Source organism: Hyposmocoma kahamanoa, unplaced genomic scaffold (assembly GCF_003589595.1).
Source record: "Hyposmocoma kahamanoa isolate Upper Pololo Valley unplaced genomic scaffold, ASM358959v1 224, whole genome shotgun sequence".
Taxonomy (NCBI): Eukaryota; Metazoa; Arthropoda; class Insecta; order Lepidoptera; family Cosmopterigidae; genus Hyposmocoma; species Hyposmocoma kahamanoa.
Window position 1 is genome coordinate 154,684 of NW_020653743.1, and position 25,692 is coordinate 180,375.

The 25,692-nt window shown below is 41.4% G+C and overlaps 1 protein-coding gene across 3 annotated transcripts; it reads right to left on the minus strand.

The window, feature by feature from the left end:
* Window positions 1-426: 426 nt before the first annotated feature.
* On the minus strand, window positions 427-25,692 carry LOC113228131 (epidermal growth factor receptor kinase substrate 8-like). Of its 3 annotated transcripts, none has more exons than XM_026461313.1 (16): window positions 25,557-25,692; window positions 13,974-14,292; window positions 13,779-13,849; window positions 12,067-12,299; window positions 11,208-11,316; window positions 8,794-9,338; window positions 8,477-8,569; window positions 8,171-8,362; window positions 5,919-5,998; window positions 5,680-5,804; window positions 5,059-5,223; window positions 4,924-4,972; window positions 2,790-2,882; window positions 2,284-2,411; window positions 1,846-2,034; window positions 427-1,496 (listed from the first exon to the last, which is right to left on the minus strand). In XM_026461313.1, exons 2-16 carry the CDS (start codon window positions 14,200-14,202, stop codon window positions 1,425-1,427), a joined length of 2,373 nt encoding a protein of 790 aa, XP_026317098.1. In that variant the 5' UTR covers window positions 14,203-14,292; window positions 25,557-25,692; the 3' UTR covers window positions 427-1,424. The 3 variants fall into 3 exon arrangements, with proteins under 3 accessions (XP_026317098.1, XP_026317097.1, XP_026317099.1); XM_026461312.1 differs by having other exon boundaries at window positions 8,162-8,362; XM_026461314.1 differs by lacking the exon at window positions 8,171-8,362 and having other exon boundaries at window positions 25,557-25,691.

The following is a 25,692-nucleotide window of genomic DNA, read 5'->3' on the forward strand; positions in this document are numbered from 1 at the left end:
TGATGTGCACATTGTTATTTCTCGGAGAATTAAATACATATTTTCGTAGAGCAGTGTTGGAGTTAGGCTGTGATTTATAAAGCGAACTTTGCCTTAGTTTAAGTAAGAAATTAAATGAAACTTTGAGTATACTTCAACATGTCTTACATACATTTAGGCAAATTCCGCTTTGTAAATCTCAGCATTAGTTTACGGACTGTGGTTATGACAGAGGTTTAGTAGCGTAAATTGTTTTTATTGAAAAGAAATTGACGTGAAAGAATATTTGTTATTATCGTTGTTTATATTAAAATATACACATTTTACTATTTTGTAACAACTCTTTTCATTTTCCACCCACTTGTATGGCTATAGGCACTTTGCATACAATACACCCGCTAGGGTATGACGGACCTCTGCAAAAAAATAAGTAAAAAGGCAGAGGTTTTATTTTATTTCAAAAATCTTATTGACTCGAGCGGAACGAAAATACAAAAAAAATAAATTTATATCAATACTTAAATTAAAAGTACTTAACATTAAATGTCCATTGTTATTGTTTGTCTTGCAAATTTTATGATTGGTTTCTAATTCACGAAATCACTATGTATTTGTATTTGGATTGCGTAAAATAAGTAACGTATAGATAATCTTATTGATAATAATTAATTACACCATTTGATGTCCTTTTCGGCTAATTACTAATAACAATAATTTTACTAAAAACCTTGAATAATTATGTAATATTTCGGATTGAATAAAACGGGTCGTAGTCGATAAGTAAATATAATTAATTCATAATAACACGTTATAACCTGTCCACTTAAACTAGAAATATATGAAAAACTTAACGGTTATAGAAGCAACCTTGACGAGGACAGAATTACAAATCTTTGTAAATTCTACAACGACAATGAAGCTTAATTCTATTGTAATCTATCATTAGCTGCATTTTGAATTTTGATTAAATAAATGAAAACGTGCTGTCACTGAAAAATAGTACTATAGTACTTGCGAACAGTTATTTGGGGCAAAAGGAGTCCCCTCTGACCTTAATCCCTGTACAGCAAACTACGGCCATAGCCTAGATAATTCGTAAGTATAATAAAACTATTAGACGCAATGGTTACGTCGAAGACCCGTTGTGTAAGTGACGCAAAACTTACAGAGAAAAGTCAACTTCAAACCACGGCCAGAGCAAAGACCCATGTTTTTAGGAACTACTTTCGAAAAGTGTATGGGATATAGTTATTTATTTTATACAGAAAAGCCGGTACTTTGATCTGATATTCTGGGCGCCCTGTATATTAATATGATATAACTGTTTTATGGACTTGTTTTGTCACTCGGGCGTTATTTGTCTATTGGTTGTAGCTAGCAGTGAGAAGCGTAGTCGTCTTCATCGTAGACGTCATCTGCGGTAACAAGCGGGGCTGCGGCGGCTCTCACGACACTTCCACTTTCTCGCGTACCTTGCGTAGGATGTTCTGCAGCTCTGACGCTGACGTAGTTTTGTACTGAACAATAGAATGTAATAGCTATATAAAAATGGCTTGCATACTTACATCGCACACGTTATGCGGCTAAATGAGGGAATACATTTTGAATGTTTCCTTATTTATTCATTTTGCTTTTGGTTTTTGCGGATGGAATAGGATGGACAGGCGGGTGGCTTACCGCCACGCGCGCGACCTGTTCCCTCGCTTGGGATTACATTAAAATAAAATAAGGCCAATAAATACACTGAAACCGAAGATGGTCCGAGCGAATCGCCGGTTGCAAAGCGCTCCGATATGGAGAAACCGGAGTTGGCGTCGCGCGGGAGAAGGCGTTCGCCGAGCGACGGAGCGACAGGGCGCGACTCACCCCGGAGACGTTGCGCTGCACCAGCACCTGCGAGTACAGGCGCTTGCCCTCGTCCGCGCCCAGCGCCGCCTCCAGCTGCGCGCGCGTCAGCGCGAACAGCGCGTGGCCGGGCACGCGCAGCGCGCGCTGCGCGTTGCTCGAGAAGCCCTTCGCCTCCAGCCACTCCACCACCTCGTCGGGGTTCGACTTCTGCAATTGCCATCGTACGTTTGAAGGAAACTTTGAAGGTCCGGCAAATTAAAGATTCGTGAGTCTGCTGCAATCGAACGGATTTTCGGCACATCCGAATGACTCAGTGAAGAGGCATTAAAGCGATACGAGTTAGAATATTTCTTTGCTTATCTCCGTAAGGGGCATTCTGTATAATATGTATGAATGTCTTCTGGACCTGAACCTGAAACTTTCTGTTTATTTATATATTGTAAAGATGGGGAGTACTTGGTGTATGAAGATGTCGGGCGTCTTCTTGATGTCGATCAGTTTGTTGCGGCGCTGCTGGATCTGCGGCAGCACAACGCGCAATTCGTCCTGTAGGCTGCTGCCGGTCGACACCGTTGACTTCGTTGCTGCAAATACCAACAAAATACACTTCAGTTCCAAGAAACTAACTACTAAACTAAACATTTGACTTCAAAGACATCGAGTATGTCATCTCATCCACAGGGAAAAAGTTAACATGAACTATGACCATCAGATTACCACAAATGATGTTCATAGCACTCATTTGGGGTAATTTTAGTCTTATAAAGCGACAGGGACTTGGTTATTTAATAAGGTGGCAAATCAGGAGACGAAATGTGACGGCCATAAATTGAACCGAGTAAGGATGCGCCGTTCGGAACATCCGGAATCCGGATGTAACGGCCAACGGTGACACGGTAAAACACAATGAACAAGATATCGAGAAATAAGACCTATATTCTAAGTAGTAGAAATATACTTACATTTCATGGTGTCAGTCTTGACCGGCGCGGACGATGGGGCTGGGGGAGGTGGAGGCGGTAGTGGCGGAGGAAGCGGCGTTGGCTCAGCTTTGTCTGCACATGCGCATCAGCTTATTGTTAGTCCTGCTTAGTGATCTAAAACTATATCAATAGTACTTAACCCATTTTTAGAACTCACTTAAATAGCGAATGTAAAGGGAAAAGTTAGCGGCACACTTACCACAGCACAGCATAGAGAACAGCACACGGCACAGCACAAGCAAGCGTTAATGTAACATAACATAATATAACATGGGACAGAAAATGTCACACGAAACACACGAGTAATGTTCTAGAATTTCAACACAAATAGCTTAGAATACTACATAGTAACAATGGCTCAATACTTCAAAATCAAGTATTTTTTTATCTCGATTGACGAGCCATTGAACATAAATAATTAACATATTTACAGATATTGATATTGATATTGTAATTGGTGAATCTAACAAAATGAACGCAAAACTATAGCAGGAAACGATAAGGAGTAGATCATACGCCAACACTAGATTTGATAAAAATTTTAATGTAAAAATGTATGTAAATACAAACTCGGAACATTAACTAGTTTGTGGGCGGAGTGGCCGCGCATCGGGTTCCGACTCGTGTCAGTTGGAAAAATCAAAAATCACTTTCGCTAATAAAAACCGAGAGCTAAAGAGAAGGTATGGCCGAGATCGCCCACTCCGGTATACACAATAAATATATTATAATCATTATGATTGCTTCATTTACATCTTACGTAACATCTAGCTAGCAGTTAAATAAATCTATGTTTTAGAATTCTTTGATAACTCTCGAATAGACTCTAGATCGAACAATAAATACATTACTACGTCGGGCGACTGAAAATACTGTAAGGAATATAGAACGCATCCTACGCCGCCTTAGAAGAGGATCGACATGAAACAACAACGTCTCATCAGACTTGTACGGTGCGCTATTCGCAACACCAGCGGCGATGGCGCGCGCGCCGGGGGCGCGGCGGGCCAATGCGGAACGTTATTAAAAGTATACTTATAAAAAATATTTAGCAAAAATGTAGCAGTTGTACGATGACACAACTTATACTTGAAATACTCTTGGAGAGAGGATTCTCGTTTGAAGGTTTACAGACGAATGTTGAACATGTAATGAAACCCATAATTGCATTTTACATAAGATCGAACTTACAATCAATTGTAAGTGCTTAGCTGGCGCAATGAACGATAATATCAGATTAAGCACTTTTGAGCTCCCACACGTGTGAGGACGCACACGTTAGCGACAACAAGAACACACGCACACACACACGGACAAACACTAGAAGTGAGCGTTCGGATACTTGCGACGCCGCAAACACCTACTCGCGTCGATTGCTGAGGGACACTCCTTTTAATAAATACCTATTTACGGAAGAGCACGCGATTAAATTATGACTAACGACGCCCGGACGAGCGACAAGCGGCGCGGTTAGTGAGCACTTTGGTAGAGGCGACGCGAAGGTGACACGTCGCGAGGGCGGATTCTAGACGAACGTGTAGTAGACCCGTTCTCCGTCCGGCATCCGTCCAAAACATTTACTGTCAAAGACGCCCATGCGAATGAAGTTTAATACTTGACATTGTCTTTTCATTTGCTCGAGTATTATATTGACCATATTTAGCTCGAGTACTTCGTAGCGGTTCACTGTTCCATCGCAAATAAGAGAGCTAAAACAAGGGAGTGCACCTGCGTTTGCCCGTATACGTTTGTGCACTATAATATCTTCTGCGCACCTGACTTCTTTCGAATTAAGAACTACGATTCACCAGCGCCATCAACGGCGGAGTTGAAGTGGTCACCGTGGCCGAAAACGGTCAGGGAATTCACGTATTTGACAGTATGTTTCGGACTGAAATTCGAACAAGAACGAGAGAAGGATCCACTAATCGGAAACTCGCCTTCAACAGCCCGGAAGCTAGAGGAAACGGTCGAAGTGTTGCTTCGCGGGTAAACGGAAGGAATTAAAGACGGCGGTGTCACTAGAAGTATCGGAACTCTCCCTTCTTGCCGAGGCGCTCGCGGCGCACCCAGTCGGCGTTGGCACCCCCCGCACCCGCGCCCCCTGCCCTACCCGCTGCACCGTCAGGGCTGCTGCCGCCGGAACCGCGCCCACCGCCATCCTGAAAAACAATCGACCGCGGTCACAATATAAGTCAGGTCGCCATTCCGCTTCAACCAAACGATAAGATAGCAAGGGGCTAGGTACCTGGTAGTGGGAGTGCGTGTAGATGGGGTTGGGGTAGATGGCGCTGCGCGGCGCGTCGGGCGAGGCGGGCGGCGAGAACGCGGGCGCTACGATCGTGTGCGGCACGTGCGCCGTCACGCCGCGCCGGTTGCGCGCTTTCCACCACTTGCGCGAATCGTCCAGCACCTGACACGTCCAAGCTTAGGATGACGTCAAACAAGAAACTCGCATTCGTCATGTAAGCGAAGTGAAACTCGTACGGCGAAACAGTTCATTTTATTCTATTCAAAGGAGCTACACGATTTTTCTTACTGCAACTTTTTGTTATTTCAAAGAATTACTACCATCATTCGTTGATTATTTATTTATTTATTATACGTATAATGCCCCGTGCCCAGCAATGCAGCAGACGGCTGCTGCATTGCTGGGCGCGGGGGTCTTCTAAAAAGAGGGTCTCGGCCATGGTGACGGCACGCGGGTTGAGGAGTTATCCAGGGTTTGTGAACCCTATTTATTACCATTTGTCCGTTTTAGACATGGTAGCCGTGAGGCGTTTGTCATGGATGGCGACTAGGTCCGACCCTTCCTGCTTCACGTTCCACGAATAGAGTGATTTGAAATGGTTAGAAGGGGTGGGCTGACCTCGAGGAACTCGCCGCGCACGACGGTGAGCTCCTTGTCGTTGTTGGCCGTGCGCGGGTACGTGACGCGCACGACGCGGCCGCCGCGCGCCGCCACGCCGCGCGCCCACGCCTCGCCCAGCGCGTCTGCAACATCAAGCCGGCGCTACCGTTCGCTCGACGGCTAAGGGCTGCTCAAGCTCACATAGCACATCTTCAACTCGGTTATAGAGAGGCGTCGGCAAAAGCTTAGTAACGAACCGTCGTCGCGGTACGGCGGCTCCCGGTCCGGCGAGGACGCTGCCGAGCCCGAGTCTTCTCTCGCCAGTACTCGTGTGTTACTGAAACATTATTTGTAAATAGTCAAGTGATAACCAAATGAACTTGTGAGGTCCGATAAAAAGCACCGAGATTATTTTTATGCCAGACATATGTACAGTTTCTTTTGTGTAAAGTTTTTAATTTTGATATTTATTGTAACCGAAGTTAATGTCTAAAACAATTTTCATACACGAAAATGACAGCACCAGGAATGAGATAGCATAATGTACCTTCTGCCACGTTTCTAAAATCTATGTAGTGTTATAATAGTGTAGATTTGGGGTTAAATTGTATTACCTACTATTCTTAAGATATACCATTGGTTTACTGTGATAGTTGTCGCTAGCAACCGCGTAAATTACTTCACAATTTAATACGACAAATTATACAGCGCCCCTAGCGGTCACAAGAAGAAGCAACATTTTGTATAAACATTTTACGCGGTCGCTCGCGATAGTGTCACTATAATCTCAAGGCACTGATGATAATTTATTACCTTCATTTGTCCCTTTTTTTTCGATACCCAGAAAACCACAACACCCGAAATACTTACTAAAATGAATTTCATACAAAAATGAAAATTGTGGTAGGAATGAAATTGCAATAGACGAGTCTATTCACACATCAGTATATAGTACTAAAAAAAACCGACTTCAAAAGTACGTGGAATTACATTTATTTGCCAACTTTTATTGAAATATCCCGTAGTTCGCCACTATATAGGACTTGATACGGGAGATAATAAAAATCGGTTCTCACTACTCAAAGTATATTGAGAGAGAAAAACGCCTTGAATTGAAGAATAGCAAAACCAACCATTAAAATAATTACTCCTCAAGTAAAATTTAGGCGCTATTTATAAAAATGAATGTTCATGCGTGATCAGCCACCTTTAGAGGTGTAAGATTTTCTTCAAATGAAATGGGACCACAATGGGGGTACCCTCTTTCCAACAAAAAAAGAATCATGAAAATCACAAATTTTTTCACAATTCAATTGGTTCACAAATACCGGAGTTATCGCGTAACATACATACAAAAAAACAGTCGAATGAGAACCTCCTCCTTTTTTTGAAGTCGGTTAAAAATAATATATATTTTTCACAGGTACAGTCAACAGCACATAAGTTTGGCATTTTGTATTTTGGACTGTTCTTATCGTAAGCGGCATGGAGTTGGATTTAAGTCTTAAGTGTCAAGCTTGACGTGCTCTTGACCCTGGACATACCTTTTGTACCCCATCATCATGTTTTTTGAGTTTTAATGTCCTTTTTAAAAGCGTTCCGAAATTCCTTGTATTTGGGTACAAATTGGAAATGAGATTATTCCTAATAGTGTACGAACATTGTATTATGAAACGACGCTAAATAAAAATCGATTTTTTTTATTTGGTGTATTGTTATTGTGTATCTTTGTTCATAATTAATTTATCTGAAGGAAAATAATCGATAAAATATCGATTTAAAAAAGCTAGGGGAAAAAAGCTCTTTGCATGCTTTTTGTTGATTTCATATTTTTACAATAATATTAGTATTTTGTTGATTTATTAATTAATCATTATGCGCCACTACGACTCTTGTTATTTATAGATAGCTTTTTTAATTATTGTGAGTGTTTCGAACAAATGTGAGTTTATCAATATTCTGGTTTGCTTATCTGCGATTTTGAAAATCTAAAATTGTGTAATTAGTTTATATTACAATCAAAGATCATTATTTCATTCTAATTGTCTGTGTATAGGTAGTTCATATGTAGTACGACTCTATAGCAGTATAAGTATAAGGAATAGGTAGGTAGGTACTTTATTATATTGTAATTTATATAGGCTAGAAACGAGAAATTCGAAAGTGTGCGTAGCAAATCACGATCCGGGCAAGCGAATTGACAAAATACTCGTGTTTACACATGAAATAAGTACTTATAATAAGTAGTTGATATGATGGATAGGGGTTTATTGTGGTTTTACGTGTTATCTTTATATTTGTTAATCGTAATGTGAGATAATCCGCGAAGTTAAAATTAATACAAAATGTTTCTAACAAAATTTGGTATTTCTCGTAGACAAATGTAAAAACTAATAGGTTTGTTGAATTGAAAGTTGTAACAGCAAACAGTGATTGAGTAATGAAGCGATGACTGACGAGTGCAACAATGGCACAACGCGTCACAGGGTAAGCAGGATACCTGACGTACGGGGAGTATTGTTCCGCGTACAGATCGGGCTCGTCACGGTCGTAGGCAAAGACGGCGGGCGGCGGAGCGGCGCGCTCGGGGGCGCCGCGGGACTCGCGCGCCTCCCGCGCCTCCCGCGCCTCCCGCACCTCCCGCACCTCCCGCACCTCCCGCGCGGGCGCCCCGCGGCCTGCCTCACCACGAGGAGACGCTCTAACATTGCACCACACAACACGCACTCAGTACACGGCACAACACGATCACAACAATAAGCCAAACGATGATGGTGGTATAGCGAGCATGATTCATGGTACGTCGAGTTCTCACCTGCGCAGTGGTTGGTCGTCGACCTGGTAGTCTGGCGACCAGCCGTCCATGAACACCGGCTGATATGGCGGGATCGTAGTCTTCCACTGCTCTCTGTAACGCACAATACAGTACACCGTTTTGTCTAAGGATTCGTGACCACAAATGATGGCAATACTTGAGTCGATGATACAATTGTAAAATCAGCCTCATGCGGTAGCATTGATATCGCTTTGGCAGAGGCAAGTTTGATGACGTGTTTTTGACTATAGCCAACACAAAAAGGATATAGCCAATACTGTGAGATGTGATAATTCATTTCAAGGATATTGTCGCACCTGGGAATGAGCCAAGCGTCGCCGAGCGAGTGCCAGAGTTCGGTCTCCTTGCTGGTGACGCAGTTGGCGAGCAAGTTGAGCGCGTCTCGGGTCAGGAGTGGCTGCACGACGCGCGTGGGCAGGCGGCCGTCGGCCGCGTCCTGCGCCGCGTCCACGATCAGCGCCAGCGGAGTGAAAAGGAAGTGGACCAGCTCCGGCGCGTTGGGATCGTGGATGTGCGCGCGCAGTCTAGCCAGCAAGTTGAAGGACAGCTTAAATTTCTGCAGCACGTCAACGAAGTCACGCTCTGGCGGAGGCCGCGTGCGCAAGGCCAGCATGCCCTCGCCGGCGGCGGGTCTTTTGCCGCCGCGGCTGCGCCGGCGCCTTTCGAGCTCGCGCGACGCTGCCGCCGCGTGCTGTAACCGCGCGATGAACTTCTCGATGTCGTCGAAGCAGCGATTTAGAATGGCGATGTCCTGCTCGTAAAGCCGCTCGGAACCCGTCGACGACGCGTCGTCTCGTTCGCCCACCGAGCTTCGCTCGCGACCCAACTGTGCCGACATTTGCTGCGGAACAAATGTTTCGATAATAGCCGCGCCGCTTACATATATATAATGGACGTACACGCGAGACAACTCACTACCAACACAGCTTCCCACTGTTGGCGCGTAAACGTGTGGTAGAGTCGCGGGTGCTCCATAGTGCCGTATCGCCGCCACTGGCGGCTCTCGGCCGCTGCGCCGCGCCTTATCGCGATAAGGCGGGTGACGCGGAGCCCAAAAGATCGCTGATTTGTTTTGACAATAATCCTACGCGCCGAGTACTTCCAATAACTGATCAATGATCATACTACAATTTCAGTGTTGATTGAACTCGATGAGATCGACGAGCGATATTTCTCTGTGTCGGTGATTTTTAATTAATTAAAAAAACGAACAGAAGAACATTTACATGACTTGTTATCTGCCCCTGCCTTCACTTGGCTCCTTTATTTCAATGTTCCCTGTTTATCATTTATCACGATTAGATTAAAGCAGCCACGTTTACACCGTTCGCTAGCGACATGGCTATCAAATGACGAGGGGCGATAGCGGCGCAGGCGCTGGCAGCAAGGGCTGCACGTCACGCCAACTTGAACCTCGACAGTTTTTTCAACATTCCTCATCGTCATATTATAACACTTAATTTAGTGAGGAATGCATACTATCATGCGTGATTTTGCATTATTACCTATTTCATCATTTTCTGAAAACACGATTACCTACTACATTTTTAAATAAATTTTGTCACAGGTATTTTTAACGCATGTTGCCTAAATATTTATGATTTGCGTTTTTATCAATTATTCTAAACATTAAAAGACAGATAAGTTATTTCTTCGCTGTGACTCAGACAATGATTTGCCGCTATATCCTTTTGGATCAAACGAAATATGTACATTATTAGGTGTATCATTGTACAACATCTAAGAAACTTCGCTTTCGCATGCATGCAAGCTCGCGCGCAAGCAAGCATGTAAGCAAGTAAGTTTGTTCAAGTAAACTGACATTTGGCATGCATTTCTTTTATGACAACTAAGTGACGAAACAGACAAGTCGCGCCCCTGATGGTAAGCGACACGCCTGTCTATAACAGTTGCAGTGCCATTCAGTGCTTTAAATTACAAAGATCTGAGGTGCACTGCGTGCGTCACCCTGAGACATAAGTTTACAAGTCCCATGTGCCTGTAATTTCACCAGCACCCTTACCCATCAAAACCGGACGCAGCAGCTAATGCTCACGTTACTGCTTGGCGGCAGAAATAGGCAAGGTGGCAGCACTTCCCTGGATGAACTCTTTCACAAGAAGCTCTACTGCTATTAACTACTACTTTTGTCAAGTAATTATAGGGCAAACGCTTCCTATAGCCTTCTAATTGTTCGGATAGGAATCATACGATCTTCTAAAACTTCTATCGAATATCGAGTTCTTAGGTTTTCGCGATTGTTACACATAGGAAATGAAACCATTTTTCCGGATTTAAATCGCGTATATTTGTTTTTTCAAACAAACCCATGTTTCGGGCCCTTTACAGGTCCCATGGTCACGGTTGACTGAGGTGGTACAGTCTTCAACCAGTTATGTCTAATATTGATGCAAACCACCCTATTTTTTCACTATAGTTACAATAGTTATTAATTAAATACCTTATTTTTAATTTTACAAAGAAAACATTCCAATTTACGCTGTATTAAGTTTTACAAATTATTTTATTGAATTAATTTTTATTAAGTTCAATTTATTATTAATTATTAATAGAAATTAGAATAAACTAAAATATATTAATTAGTACTGCAGTCTTATGTCTGTCGAACAATCTTAAAGAAACCGTTATTTAGAATTTGAAAGAAAAAGTTGACATAAACGTGATGTGGAATTATTGAAAACGAGCTCACCTGTCTGCGCGGTCGGTCAAGGTCGGTATCCCTTTCCCGCTCCCTCTCCCGCTCGCGCTCGATGGCGAAGTCGCGCCCGCCCGCGTCGGAACCGCCGCTGTTCACTCCCCTGCACCCGCAACAACACATTGCATTAGCACAAGTAGCGACACTAACGAACCAGAGAAGATGAGGTAACCGATATATGCGCAGGTCAGCAGAATGTTTCCAGATATTACATGTGGTGACACTTGTTTGTTTATCAAATCGTTGACAAATTGTGACCACGAGGTCCCTTTCGTAAGACAAAATCACACCAAGAATACACGGAGATAGGCAGGGGAGCGTCGGGGAGTCTGATCTTCAACCAGAGGTACATGGTGGCGTGGCTCCGTCCACTCGTGTACATATGTTAGGAGACAACTGACGAATTATTGTTAACCAATATCACACACGCAGATAACTAATCTTCATCTCAAATTGTAGGTAGCCTTATCTTCAAAACAATTCGGTCGGTGTTAACTATTCAGGTTTGTTTATCTCCACACCTCTGGATTCGGCATTTGTATTGCTGTATTATATCAATTGAATTCGCGAAGTAATTGCTGCCTATGTCGACGATTTCATGTACAAGTAGGTACAACTTATTTAGACACACCATAGGCAAACTCATCTTGTCATATATTTTTTTATACAATATGTTTTGCCATTACATGAGTATACGCAGAATAACATCGATATTTTTTATTTCAATACAAAATAATATAATGCATAGAGGGAAAAAAGATTAATCGACCCCCCTTAAAAAGCGACGACTGCTGTTCGGAAAGAAATGTCTCAGAGACACAATAGGTTCCAAGCTCGCGCGGACAGGTCTTACTTGAGCGCGTTAAGCTCCTCGACGAGCGTCTGCGCACCCACGTCGTGACACTGAAAGATGTGCAGCTCCCGGCGCGGGCCGCCGGGCGCACCCGGCTCAGGAGAGGCGCCGCCCGCGCCTCCCGGCGAGCCCACCACGAACGCCAGCACATTGTTGTACAGTTCCGTGGGCTCGGGCGACGTGAAAGCTGTAGGCGAGTGCACCCAGGCCGCCGGGAATCGCTCCATTATAGACTACATAATCAAATATTAATATGTAAGTGCGAGATGTAGCTACTCAGTAATCTGGAGACTGAAAGTGACAGGAATACACAAGTTTCACTGCTAACTTAGTATGGAGTTAACAGTCGATTATAACCCGACCTAAGTAAGAAGCCCGATAAATTAGTGACTTTAAATAAAAAGCGAAAACGTGTAAGAGGTGTAATAAAAAATATAATAAGTACATATTAATTGTGCGCAAGATACGGAAATATTTGCGAATGAAGTAGTTAAGAATGATATTTATGTACCATAACAATTATATCCAATATTAAAATAATCAAACCTTACTATCTTTTTATGAGCGCGGAGTTATAAGTAAGTATCACTTCTGAGTTACGTACTTATGCAATTATCGAAAAATGCCCATTGGTGAATGTTGCAAGTCCTGTAAGCCCTTTTAGCCGCGTTATAAAAATGTTTATGCATAGGAAACACAAGTGATTGTTGCCTTTCTTAGTTGCTTTAGTTGTAAAATTCAAAATTTTTCACTTCTCCAGCAGGCTAATGTGGATTTTTGAAAATTTACAGTATTCATCACACAGACAATTCCAACTAAATTGTATTCTTCTGTTTTTAAAATCCGATCGTAATGTATGGAAAGACCAAATTATTATTTTGGCTTTTGTATATTGTGCATGTGCTTATGAAACACTCGCTGCTTGTGTACAAGCAGCATCACTCCAAATTTAGAGTACACTCTGTACAAAGTGAATTTTTAAGTACAATATATTGTAGTTTTATACATATTTATGTATAAAACTCTGACTACTACTCTGATTTCAAAGTCCTTTGCATGTTTTTTGAATTAAGTAAAGCAGAAGGTTATTAAAACGTTAGGTTTTGACCTTCGGTTCTTACATCTGTTTGTCTATGACGGTTCGAGGAAATCATATTTATTTGCGATTTCACGACTATGAAAAAACGATATCGTAATGTAGGCAGCAGCGTGAACTTTATTTAATTCGTTTATTGCATCCCGAAGAAGATTAATACGGCAAGTTTTACTATAGTTTTTACATACTCTGTTATAATATACTCTCGGCTGCTCTGCTTTAAACTTGGCAACAATTCAAGAGTTCTTTTGAAAATCGTTAACAGCCTGAATAATTAAGCTCACAAGATCAGCTTTTGTTTGCTTATTTAAGGGCTTAAACTAGTCCATGCTCAATGCGCCAATCGACGTTTTTGTTATGTCTGAAACGTTAGGCTGCGTTGAAGCTTTCATTATACACTACTCCTATAAAAGCGGTAATTTAATTATAGTAATTTTATTTATGAATTGCCGTTTACTTATTAAGTTGCATAAACAGTATTTGTGTAGGTTGTTCCTATTGACTTCACACCGGTTATGATTGTGGATCGCTGCCCCGGGCGACTTCCCGTCAAAGGACAATTTAATTAGAAAAGTCAGTAGAGTTTCAGTTTTGCTTAATTTAGAAGTGTACGCACCCCTGTCTCGTAATCCATGATGAGCACCCACTGCCCGTCTAAACATAGTTGCATCTTCTGGCTCCATATTCCTGCAATACCAGATTCGGTGTCGATTACGGATGTATTTTCGCCGTTGCTCAGTCTGCCCCGATCGCAGGAGCAACGCCGCTGTACCAATCCGACGCTCGGGGCGAACGAGGCTCGCGTGCTCACCGTTGGTCTTCTCCAGCTGCAGCAGCCTGCGCATGCCGTCTGCGGGGAACACGATGCCGGTCTCGCGCGTGACAGTGAAGGTGGCGAGGTGCTCCAGCACGTACGCGCCCCGCTCGCCGCCCGCGCCCGGCCCGCGCAGCCCCGCGAGCTCCTCGAACTCGTCCAGCGCGCGCCGCTCCTCGCCCCGCGCCCGCGCGCTGCTCCCGCCGCTCGCTCCGCGCAGCGCCATCGCCTAGCGCCCTCTGTTGCTGTGCATGCGCATAATGTCGCCCCGGGGGGCTGGTGCCGCTGCTCCTCTTGTACGCCGTCTCTGAAGAACCTGTCGAATGAGGAATAAACGGTTCAACCCCTACCGTCACTTTCGATTGACGATTTCCTAGCGTTGGACTTCCTCCCGTTTATTTATTTGCAACCAACACGGACGACGTAGTGTCAGCCACATACCTACTAGTAAAACTTAAGGCGCAAACGACCAGTGCCGTTGTGGTGTGACGCCGCGAGTTATTTAGGAATATTCTTCGCATAGACCACGCTAGACTGGACGCGTGAGTCGCGTGACACTGGGGCAAATAAACCGGTCACTCGGTTAAACACTTACGGTGTTGATATATTTACTGCAGAAAGTACCTGCAATAGTATAGCGGTAGTAGTATATGTATACGGGAGAAGCGCTTCGCTTCCATCTTTTTAATAACAGCAAAGTAGTGGAATTTTATTTTTATGGGATTGTTACTTGTTAAATATTCAATTGGCTTTTTCTAGGCGAGAGGAACGTGAGGTGCTTTCGTCTACACCATTAGCACCATCAATCTCACCTGATTATGGTTAAAAGATTGCCTGTAGGCAATCACTTGAAAAAGAGGTGCCATTACGGTGACGTTTTTTCTTTAAAAGTAAATTACGAAAGTAAAATTTACTTATTATTTTATGTTTCAATTCAGACCTAATTTAGATGAAAAGGATTAGATTATCAATATTTATATCTGGATTATCTCTCTTTTACATCGTTGTAATTTGTATTATTCCGCACCTATTACTAATGTCCAGCTAAGCGACGCCAGCTGCTAAAGGGGAAGTCCATATAAACCAGAATGTATTTATATGTCGTATATGTTTATTATCGAAGTAAGTTTTCCAGAAAGTGGTGAGAGCATTTTATACATTTCTAATGGCCCAGCCAACACGTACTATGTGAGAGCGCAGAAGCCTATATGTTTCTGAATTTAAACCGCGCAGCGGTATGAACAACGAGATTCACCAAGTTAAGAAAATGTCCAGTGAGAAATACATGTGTGTTGGCCTTTACGTATACTGCATAACCTCGTGTGCCCAACAACACAGCGACCTTGCATATTTGTAAAAATGAATGAACATTAGGGCCCACTTTGCTAAGCAACGCTGTGGTTACAGTGTTATTAGGGAGCTAGGGAGCTGGTCAATCACGTTTCGGTATAAGATCAACGAGACTGCCTCAAATCCGACCTGTGTACTTTTTTTCCAGAGTAAAATTAGCGTCATCTCAGATGATGAAAAGTCAATAGCATTTTCAAACAAATCCAATACTTAATTAAGTAATAAGCTCGATATCGTGAAATGCGAGAAAGCAAATGGATGTATGTGCATGTGTAAAATAGGCCTTAAATTATTTAATAAACTACCAGACGCTGCTCAAACAAAATGGAAAATTGTAGGTAGGTACATACCTACTTATAATCTTTTGATTAAATTTTGAACGTTATTACATGCTATATTCATAAGTGTATAATTGATAAAATATACTTATCGTACCTATACTGTTGTTAGTAAATATACAATATACCTTCAATTTATGTTTGTATACTTAATGGTTGAAAATCTAAGTTACGAGGTATGACCCTTCCAGTTTCGCTGTTGTCGCTGTGTGTAATATTCCAAGTCGTTTTTACTACATTCGCGCTGCTTTTAATTATTTATAAACATTGCTTTGGCTGCAACACAAACACGTTTAGACATTTTCGAATATTTCCTAACAAAATCATTAAAACTGTTACTAGTGTTATAAGTCCTTTCATCGTAAAGATCATATAGTCTTTGTCTACTTTTGTGAATTCCCACAGTCGCCCAATCACTAAATTTCAATGAATTATTAATAGTTATGATTTTGGTCTTAAAAACATTATAACGTTCACTTTTCACTATGTTGAAAACTGAGTGATACAATTTATTGGGATCGTTAACATATGGAATGTCAGTTAGTTTAAGCGTTACGTTACTTCTATAAGCTTTAAGTCGACTATTATTTATCGGAACATATGTGATATCCTTTTTTGGCATTTTGTCAACAGTTATATTAAAAGTGGCCAATTGACCGCAGTGATCAGAAGTTAATTTATTTATAAATATAATAGATTTATTACTAGGTACGGCGTTAGTATAGTGTTGTCTAAACAAGTGGCTGTAGTAGAAGTTACTCTTTTAGGCACCAAGAAAAGATTCACAAGATTATAACATTGGAAAAATGATATGAGCCTACTGCTAGCACTGGAATCTTCTAATAAGTTAACATTGAAGTCACCACAAACAGCAACATATTTATTTGGATTATTTAATTTGCCTAAAACTTCGTCTAATCTTTTTTCAAATAGTTCGTAAGATGAATGAGGGGGTCTGTACACGCTTAACATAACAAGCCGTTCAAGCTCTATGCAGGATATCTCTATAGTCCGCTCAATAGATAGGCTCACAATATCTGTACGTTCTTTAAATTATTTTTAATAAGAACTAAAGAGCCGCCATGAATAGCTTTTTCTCTGCTGAACGAACTAGCCACCTGGTGATTGTTGAAGCTAAACATGAACTGGTGCTCAGTAATACAAAGAATATCATGTTATTACAGTTAATAAATAATTCTATTTCTAACTCTTTGCCTTCTCTACATGTTATCTATATGTTATTGTCTAACTGCAGTTACCTCGAAGAAGAGACGATTCCCTTACAGGCATAGTTAGTCAAACACAAAAAAGCGATAGAAATGCTCTTTGGACAACTCGTCACGCTATAGCCGCTGTTTGAACTCATTGTCTACCTAAATACTGTTTGTTTCACATCTTCTATGTCCGGGTTGGTGTCTACTGCGTGTGGAAAGCAACGTTGGCCGGAACTGCTGCTACGTGACTGTTATGTCAATGTGCGCGGGCGCACCGACCGGCCGGACGCACCGCGACAAGCATCGTAATCAGGCGCTGGCTAAAACTGGGGCTCAGCTGCTCAACGAGGAACTCCATTATTAGTTTCTACTCTTGAAGAAACGCGACGATTTGCAGAACAAGTGAAAATTATTGAGTTTGATCTACAAACTACAGCCGACAAGATTTAAATACTATGCACTTGCACATTTAAAACATTATCCTAGCGTACTTACAGCAACTTATGATTTGAAACGAGTCGCGTGCGCAGGACAGCTACTATCAAGTTTCACTATCCCCACATTTCTTCTGTTTCTGTTTTATTTCGCATGTTTACGTGGAATATTCATACCGAAAGTAATTTTATGTAATTCCACCCTTAACTTCTGTACACCCTGTACCTATTACATATTATCTTTGAACCATATTTTAAATAAATTTACTGAACGGAACACTTTTATTGTGCCCGTTATCACCGTGATAACAAGAGTCCGTTAGCAACGAACTAATAGCGGAGGACGTGTTTAATGAAATTCCCAAGTACTATTCAAAAGAGCATTCAAATCCGCTGATTTGATATACATACATAAACTGCACCTAATTCATATACAAAAATCTTGGGTAGTTGGAGATGACAAATGCGAAACGAAATTAATACATACGTGAATGTGATATACATACATATATGGGCTCATTCGACGAACAAAGTCCGATGTGATTATACAGCGAAAAGAGGTTAAAACATAATCTCGTTATTCAAAAGGCCTATCTAAAGGTGTTTTCAGATTTTTATGCATTTATTATTTATTTCGTTTCGGAAATATAAAATCGAACAACAGTCGATCTTGACTGCGGATATCCGCAGTCAAGAACAACGAACGAAATGTACAATGTCTCGAGAAAAATCAGCATCTTGCACATATGTTAGCGCCAGTAATGCTACTTATGCGACTTCTGGACAGGTCATATGTAAAGTCTAAGTAGATGTAGGTACTTTAATTGAGTTAAAAAAGCGATTGGTATCAAGATAATAGCAATTGGAGTCGCATTCCTCTGCAACTATCGCGCGATTATAGCCTCTGCCCCCCCCCCACCCCCCCCTCCCCACCACAATGCTGCCCGCTCCGCGCATATTATCAAGCGCATTAAAATAGCACAATAATCATGCGATAGAACACATAGAAGTTCTGCTTACGTCTCTACTTGATAACCAAGTCAAGCCGCACTGGAAAATACAATTAATCATTCAGCCTGCGATTATTCCACATATTTCAGTGAAACGAAATAACGTCATTAGATGGCGCTGTAAGTCTTTTATATTAACCGGCAGACAGATAAGCTCGCACATGTTTGGTCTTCCTAATCATTTTCATTGTCAATTCATTGAATTCTGATTCATAACGTATAAGTCATATATTACTTGAAACAGGTTGTATCAAAAACATAAATATGAATTTTTGGGTTCCTTATTTGAAAAATAATTGATTCTTTGTCTTTGTCATTTTCCTTTAAGGTTTATTTTTGTGACAAAAAGTAGCCTATGTTATTCTCCTAGGTCCCATTTTTTTCTATACGAAAATTAATTAAATTTGGTGCAGCGGTTTAGGCTTGAAAACGTATGTAGGTATCAGTTATTTTCGGTTTTATAATATTAGTTTGGATTCTAAAATGAAAACAACAAAAAAAAAAAACTATTCGAATAACTTCATGATGTTGTGTGGATCTATTATCGTTGCCCACAAACAAAGGAAAACACAAAAGAAAATATTGTATTCCAATGCCAAATTTTATATGTATTTATATGTTATATATAGATAATGAAGTTGGGTCTACAGTTCATTTTATTTATCTATAATTTGTTTAGTTGCTTTTTAAATAGCATAAAGTTTTCTGAGCCCTTAACTACTTAAGGTGATTTTGTTGTAAATTTTTATCGCCGTTGCAAAAAATAAATATTTATGAAAGTAGTTTTACAAGCTTTAAAACGAAGTTGGTCATAACGTCTTGGTTTAAGAACGCGTGTGAACAAGTTTGGTGCATTCGGACGTATAAGTAAGTAACATAAGTATAAGTATAATAATAATATAATAATAATAAAAATATAATAATATATAAAAATATAATAAATATAATAAGTATAAATAACGTAAATTTGTTTGATAAATGAAATTGTTGTCAATGAGGTGTCGTTAGCGGGACGGAGCGCTCCTTCGTTGATGTCTTTTCCAGGAGAGATGTTCATTCCTATACACATACGTTTAACCTGGTATTAGCACTCGATTCGTCATTCTCGTGCGGAAACCCTGATTATCAAAAACTAAGTATTCACCTGTATTGATAATTTTGTTAGTTGTAGATTTTACAACAAGTTTTCCATTGAAACTACTTCAATCGCTTTGTATAAATACATACCAATACAATTAAGTAATAAATGTATACTTTTCTGTTATCACTACTATTTTGTTCAATTTTGTAAGTGAGGTCGCGTGAATATACAGTTGAGTGTTAAGGTGGTTGTTTCTTTGTAACGACTTATGTCTGCAGGAGGGTTGATCGCCGATGGAGCAGACTTGTTCTGGAATGGCGATCACGTCTAGGACAACGTAGAGTGAGACGCCCTGCGGCAAGATGGACGGACGATCTAAGCAAGGTGGCCGGCAGTGGCTGGATGCGATACAAGACCGGGAAAGTTGGCGTGCTCTAGGGGAGGCTTATGTCCAGCAGTGGATGCGTGTAAGCTGATGATATGATATAGTGATTTCCAGAGTGCTCTGCTAATGTACGTATGTAGAATGTAATGATGCAAAGTACATACTTTCAATTAGTATACGTTAGGTTAGTCATGTCTTGTAATGAACTTATACACTGTTCGCCGGGATGCTTGTGCAACGCGCCCGCGCCGTTCATAGTTCAATAGTTCCTTGCCGCTGTATTGGGGTGATTGGCATGTTTTACTCAACTGAAGTCAGGCAATGTTCTAAAGTTTGGTAAACTACTGTCACTATTACTTAGCCTTAACTATCACATAGACGCTTATTAAGCATTAAGGTCAGTTATTTATACAAATTTCAAGTTAATTATAATGAATTAGTTGATTTTATTCTTCGCTAATCTGCAATTGATATCCCTTTGGAACAGGTTCGACTCGAACGTTAGCGATTGCGGTTGCGCAAGCGCTGCCCCGCAACAGCATATTTGCGATGGCTGCGTAATGTGTTAGGCAAGTACGTTAGTTACAACTTTATTCGTGCGCGTGGAGAAATTCAAAACTAGTGCCGTGTAAGTATTATAACGCTATAATAGGTTATGGTTTAGTGTTCGGCATGTGATAAGAAATTCCTCGTAGGGAGCTAGTTGTGTCGGTGTTTGGTCACATGCTTACTACAGGAGTGAATATCAATGGTTGAATTGTGTTGTTTTGCAGAATTATTATTATTATAGATATAGACATTAGTAGAATTAAATAATATAATCTTACAAAACAATGTTTTTGTATCTTCAAAAAAAGATTTTTGGATCCAAATTCCAGCATTCGATTTTGGATCCAATTGTGTAAGAAGATGACGATGTATGGTCACAATGTCATTTTTGACTGCAGTCTTAAGTTGGTAGCATGGTATTTGAATTGGCAGGCTCGCAAGGTGAGTTCAGTTAGTAGGCGCGAGCGCAGCTCCCGCGGGTCAAGGCGCGCCATCCTGCCATCGATTCAACTAAACGGAGCTGTATTACGTTCTCATAAGGCGTGTTGTTGTGCAGCTGCTAATTGCAGCAGAAGGTCTGCGAGTGTGGTATGCGGCAATCCCTTCGCCGCGCGACAAGTGATTCTCCATTATCACGGAGGAACACTAACAACAACAACAACAGTAGTAGCACTGTCGCTTAGTTTGCACTTGGACACTTCACTACAATAAAAATAACCGGAAAACTACCCGATTGCACCTACAAGTCGATTGAACTTCAATATTTTTTAAGAATAAGAAACAAGAAAAAATATTTGAAAAAAATATGTGTCACCTGACCAGAGCGATGACAAAAAAGAGAGTAAATAATAATTTTAAAATAAGCACAAGTATGTTGACATTGTGGGCTGAGATAAAGCGTATGCAGGCGTGTGAAACATTCAGTTTCGCTTTATCAGCTATATATATGTATATATATTCTACAGTATGTACACATGCGAGGTGGCGTATGTTGCGACACTTGGACGATATGACGTGGTACTTATAAATATTTTTGACATATTTTACGTAGCATTTCAATGACATTCTTTTAACATATCCTTTTAAGATATAGGATCCAGATAACATAAGCCCTCCCCTTGTATTGCGTCAGGTTGGTGGCGGGGCGGGGACAGAGCCCAGCATTGACTCAAATTATACACAATTTCGAAACAGTAAAATAATACAGGTTTAAATAAATGCGTTTTACACCTACCATTTTGATTTCTTTCTGGAAAGTAGACACATGTCAAATGTGTTAGTAAAAGTGTAAAAAATGTGTTAGCTTTGTAATAATAATAATAATATTTATTCCATAACTTTCTTTCTTTCTCTTTACGAAACATTCTATACATATAAATGTATTTGTTATTCCTATTAGTTTTAGGTAAGTACATTTTCAACGAGCGTTCGTAACCCATCGGAAGAACGGCTTTGTCTCATTTGAGAGGTCGGCGCGGTTCCAATCCCTGTGGCGATAAGTGTGTGCGTAAGATTTTAATTTGTACACGTTTGTGAATGTTTAGTGGTAGTAACTAAACTAACGGCAAAGGATAACACCGCGACGGAGCCTGCAAGTTGAAGAAAGTTCACAACCTTTGGACGACGTCTATTGTCCCCAAGCCTGATGAAGCGCTTCGCGGACTGCGGTTTACACTAATTGCCCTGCAATGGGACTAATAAAGGGTAATTACTCAAAATCGAAATCTCTGCCGACGTGTTGCAAAGTGATCTTAAGCTGAAATAATATCAAACACCATCTCTGGGGCGTCGCAATTGTGAATAAAACTATGAAGAGATTTAAAGAAAATAACTTGATACGTAACTGGTTTTCAGCAGCTGGTGAGTTTGACTGACTTATTACAATTTTCCGTATGTAACTATAAAACGGTATCAAACTCGTACAGTAAATAAATATATTGGCGTTCTTTACGTCTGTAACAATGGCGTGTGCGACAAAAGGCAGCGCGCGGTTCGCGACTCGCGGTGGCATTCCATAGCTCAATATCTGATGAATGACACTTTGGGAGCATAAACGTGAACATAGGTAGATACTATAAATAACGCAATTACATTATCCAGTGAGTAAACATCGCGTCGCAGAAATGATGTTTACAACTGATTTCGAGATATCGATATGTGACTCATGTACGGTTTATCTGTTTTTACAACATTACTATCACTTCAAGGAAAGCTACTTAAAACGAAATAAGAATTTAATCATATGTTGTACCTATCTATGTTATACCTATCCAGTGTTGGCAGTGGCTGCAAGGTTCGAACTTCAATCCTTTTATTTAATAAATTGTTGTTCCGTCGTTATTTAAATAGTTACTTAAATGAGAATAGTTTGAAATAAAATTCAAAAGCTTCATTGTTACTTCTTAAAAACTGTCTAAACAAATATGAAGGTCACTTAGGTACCCACGAATGGAGTCACAAGAAATGGCTGAATACAATTTGCTAAAAGTGGAAACAAGCATAGTCGTTTTATTCCATTCATAAGTAGGTGGAACCAGAAAGCTTTTAAATCACTTCTTTGGACCGTAAACCAGGAATTTTAATGACCTCTTTGAGCACATTAGTGTCATGAATGGCGTTAGACTTCCCATGCATACATCTATGTCAAGTTAATAGCAAACAGTTGACAAGGCAAGCATATGCTGCGGTGGGAAAGTCTGCAAATGTCATTTAGCTGAGTTTGGTCACGTCCCGCACTTTCCCGACGACGTCGTTGGCCGTCGCGTCGTATCGTCGAAACGTCGTCTTCGCCAACATTGACCTTGTCATGTTGACATCACATAGTGCGTATCACTTTCCACGCACTTCTCTAGCCCTCGGTAATCGGTATTCTTATTGTTTTCTACTGATCAATGTTTTGAAATATGTTTTTTTTTATTAATCTTTGTCAATCATTTATATCAATCTTCAATATGTTCCTCAGCGCGAGCACTTGGGTTAGATTCTTGACATGATTTAGGTAGATATTTCAAAGTCTGTGGTGTCAAGTTCGTACGATTTCCGTCATTGATATTTTTATCTATGGCATTAATCGTTCACGTTGCTAGATAAATTTTTGCAAATGGCATATTTATAAACTAGCATTTCTCTTCCACTTTTATGTCCAAGAATTCATTAAAGACCATTTAATTCAGGGTAAAAGGTCAATAACTGCTCATGCAGGTGTATCTGGCGGTGCTTTCACGTCTAATTAGCGTTCGCTCTCACTTTATTAGAAACAAGTCGATTTCATAAGTTATATGACTCTCGACCGGTCATCACCGCAACCGGCGCAGGCGCAGCCAGCCTTGGACATGCATTATTCAATGTTAATAATGTAACACGTGGTTGTGATCGTCCTGTTAAACATATCTTGTTTGTAACAGAGGAAAATCGTGTTATATGAGAGTCTTGCAAATTTCACATATTCGACAAAATACAGGGAATAATCGAGATTATAGGGTTTCGCGATTGTTGCAATCGCGTACCTATGTATATATGTTTTTTCAAACAAACAGTGAGCTGTGACCACGGGACCTGTAAGGGGCCCGAAACGTGGGTATGTTTGAAAAAAAAAAAACAAATATACGCGATTCACATCCGAAAAATTAGTTTCATTTCTTACAGGAAAATTGTCTGTTGACAATCGAAAAGATACAGTTCAAAGTCCTCTATAATTTTTCCGTCGACTTAAACAATTCGAATTGCTGCAAGTGGTCATCGACAGTGATAAGTGTATGTTGCCCAGCATGTGCAGTGGACCGAGCGTGTCATCGCATGCTGACTGCTGACGTCATAACACTCTTGCGCAACGCTCTACATGCACGCAGTGATGCTTCACGCCCTCGCCTGTGATGGTACCGTGGAAACGGCGCTGCTGCCGCATCAGCGGAATTCACCTGTTCCCATAAGATTTGATAATTTCAGAAAGTCTACTATAATTCGTTAGCCTGAAACCATGGCTGGAAGTTACTCTCGATCAGGTGCATATTGTTACGTCAATGCGGACAGCGGGCTCATTGCCGCCCGCTTCTCGCGGCCACATTTTTATGCAAATATCACCGACAGACTTGCGACTTGTCTTGTCGCGACTGCCTCTGGCCACCGGCGCGGCGTGCTTACGCGTGAGGTATGCCGATACCTTACACTAATTATGTATACATTCCCTATTGCCGCGGATGCGGTTCTGACTACCACTGTATGGGTGTGTTGGACGAATTTTAATTAACATCGTTAACTGGGTTGATGTACTCTTGGTTTTCTTCAAAAACTCCTCGACTAGGCTTTAGTGCCTTCTGTATCTCACGTCCATCGATGTTCTTCACCTACATCCATATGCATTTGTATACTTTTTGTTCTATACCTAAAACATTTCAATAGGATGCTCAGAGGCTATTACTTCTATATACATATTTTATTCTCCGTCATATCTTCTTTCTTGAAAAATTACTTTCTTGACACCGTCGTACCACGATGGCGAATATCAGAGATTCCGTACTGTATCATAGTCAGAGATAACAATCCACTGTAAGGATGCTTCGTGACTGTGATACCATTGCATGTGCACGAGCTCACTCAATGTGAATGCAGGTCCACGCTGCATTATGATTTATGAATATTTCCCATAGAACGTCGTTGCGAGTGTAGGCGCTTAGGCTAACATATGCGGTGTGTTATGTAGAAGAAATGGGCATAGTTATTAATGACTTTTTGCGATAGCAGCGGTCGCGGGTCTAATTAGAGCAGAGGTGCTGGAGCACCGTAACATTGTACGGCCGCCCCCGCGCCCCGCGCCCGCGGGCGGGCAACGACCCCCGCACCGCGGCCCGCGGCCTACTCGTCCGCTTGCTCTTACACCTCTACTACACCTATCATTTCAGTTTTCTGCGTAAGAGATTCCACCACAAGGCAATCCATTCCACCCCTACAGTGCTGTAGTGCACTATTCGATCATCGGAATCGATTGTGGATCCTGCAACTGCAGCGGACGATTTCTCGCAAAGCAAAGAGAACGCGAACATTCCCTCACATCACAACACCCGAACGAGGGAAAACGACGAGCTTTCGACGCCGACCGACTAGTTTCGTTCCACGTCTTAGATTGCCGAGTGTGTGGCTTGTGAAGTGTGCGACGCGGACTCGCGAGCGCCTATGTCGCCGGCGCGGGTGGTGGTCGTAGATGCGGCCGGGGCCCAACTCACCTGCTGCCGGCCTCAACTTCTGCGGCTGACACACTCTGAGTATAGCACAGCACTCGCGACACAGTCCTGCACGCGTTGCGGCAACCCGGGCGACTGCCGACTGGGGCCCGCACGGCCTGCACTCCCCCTCCCCCGC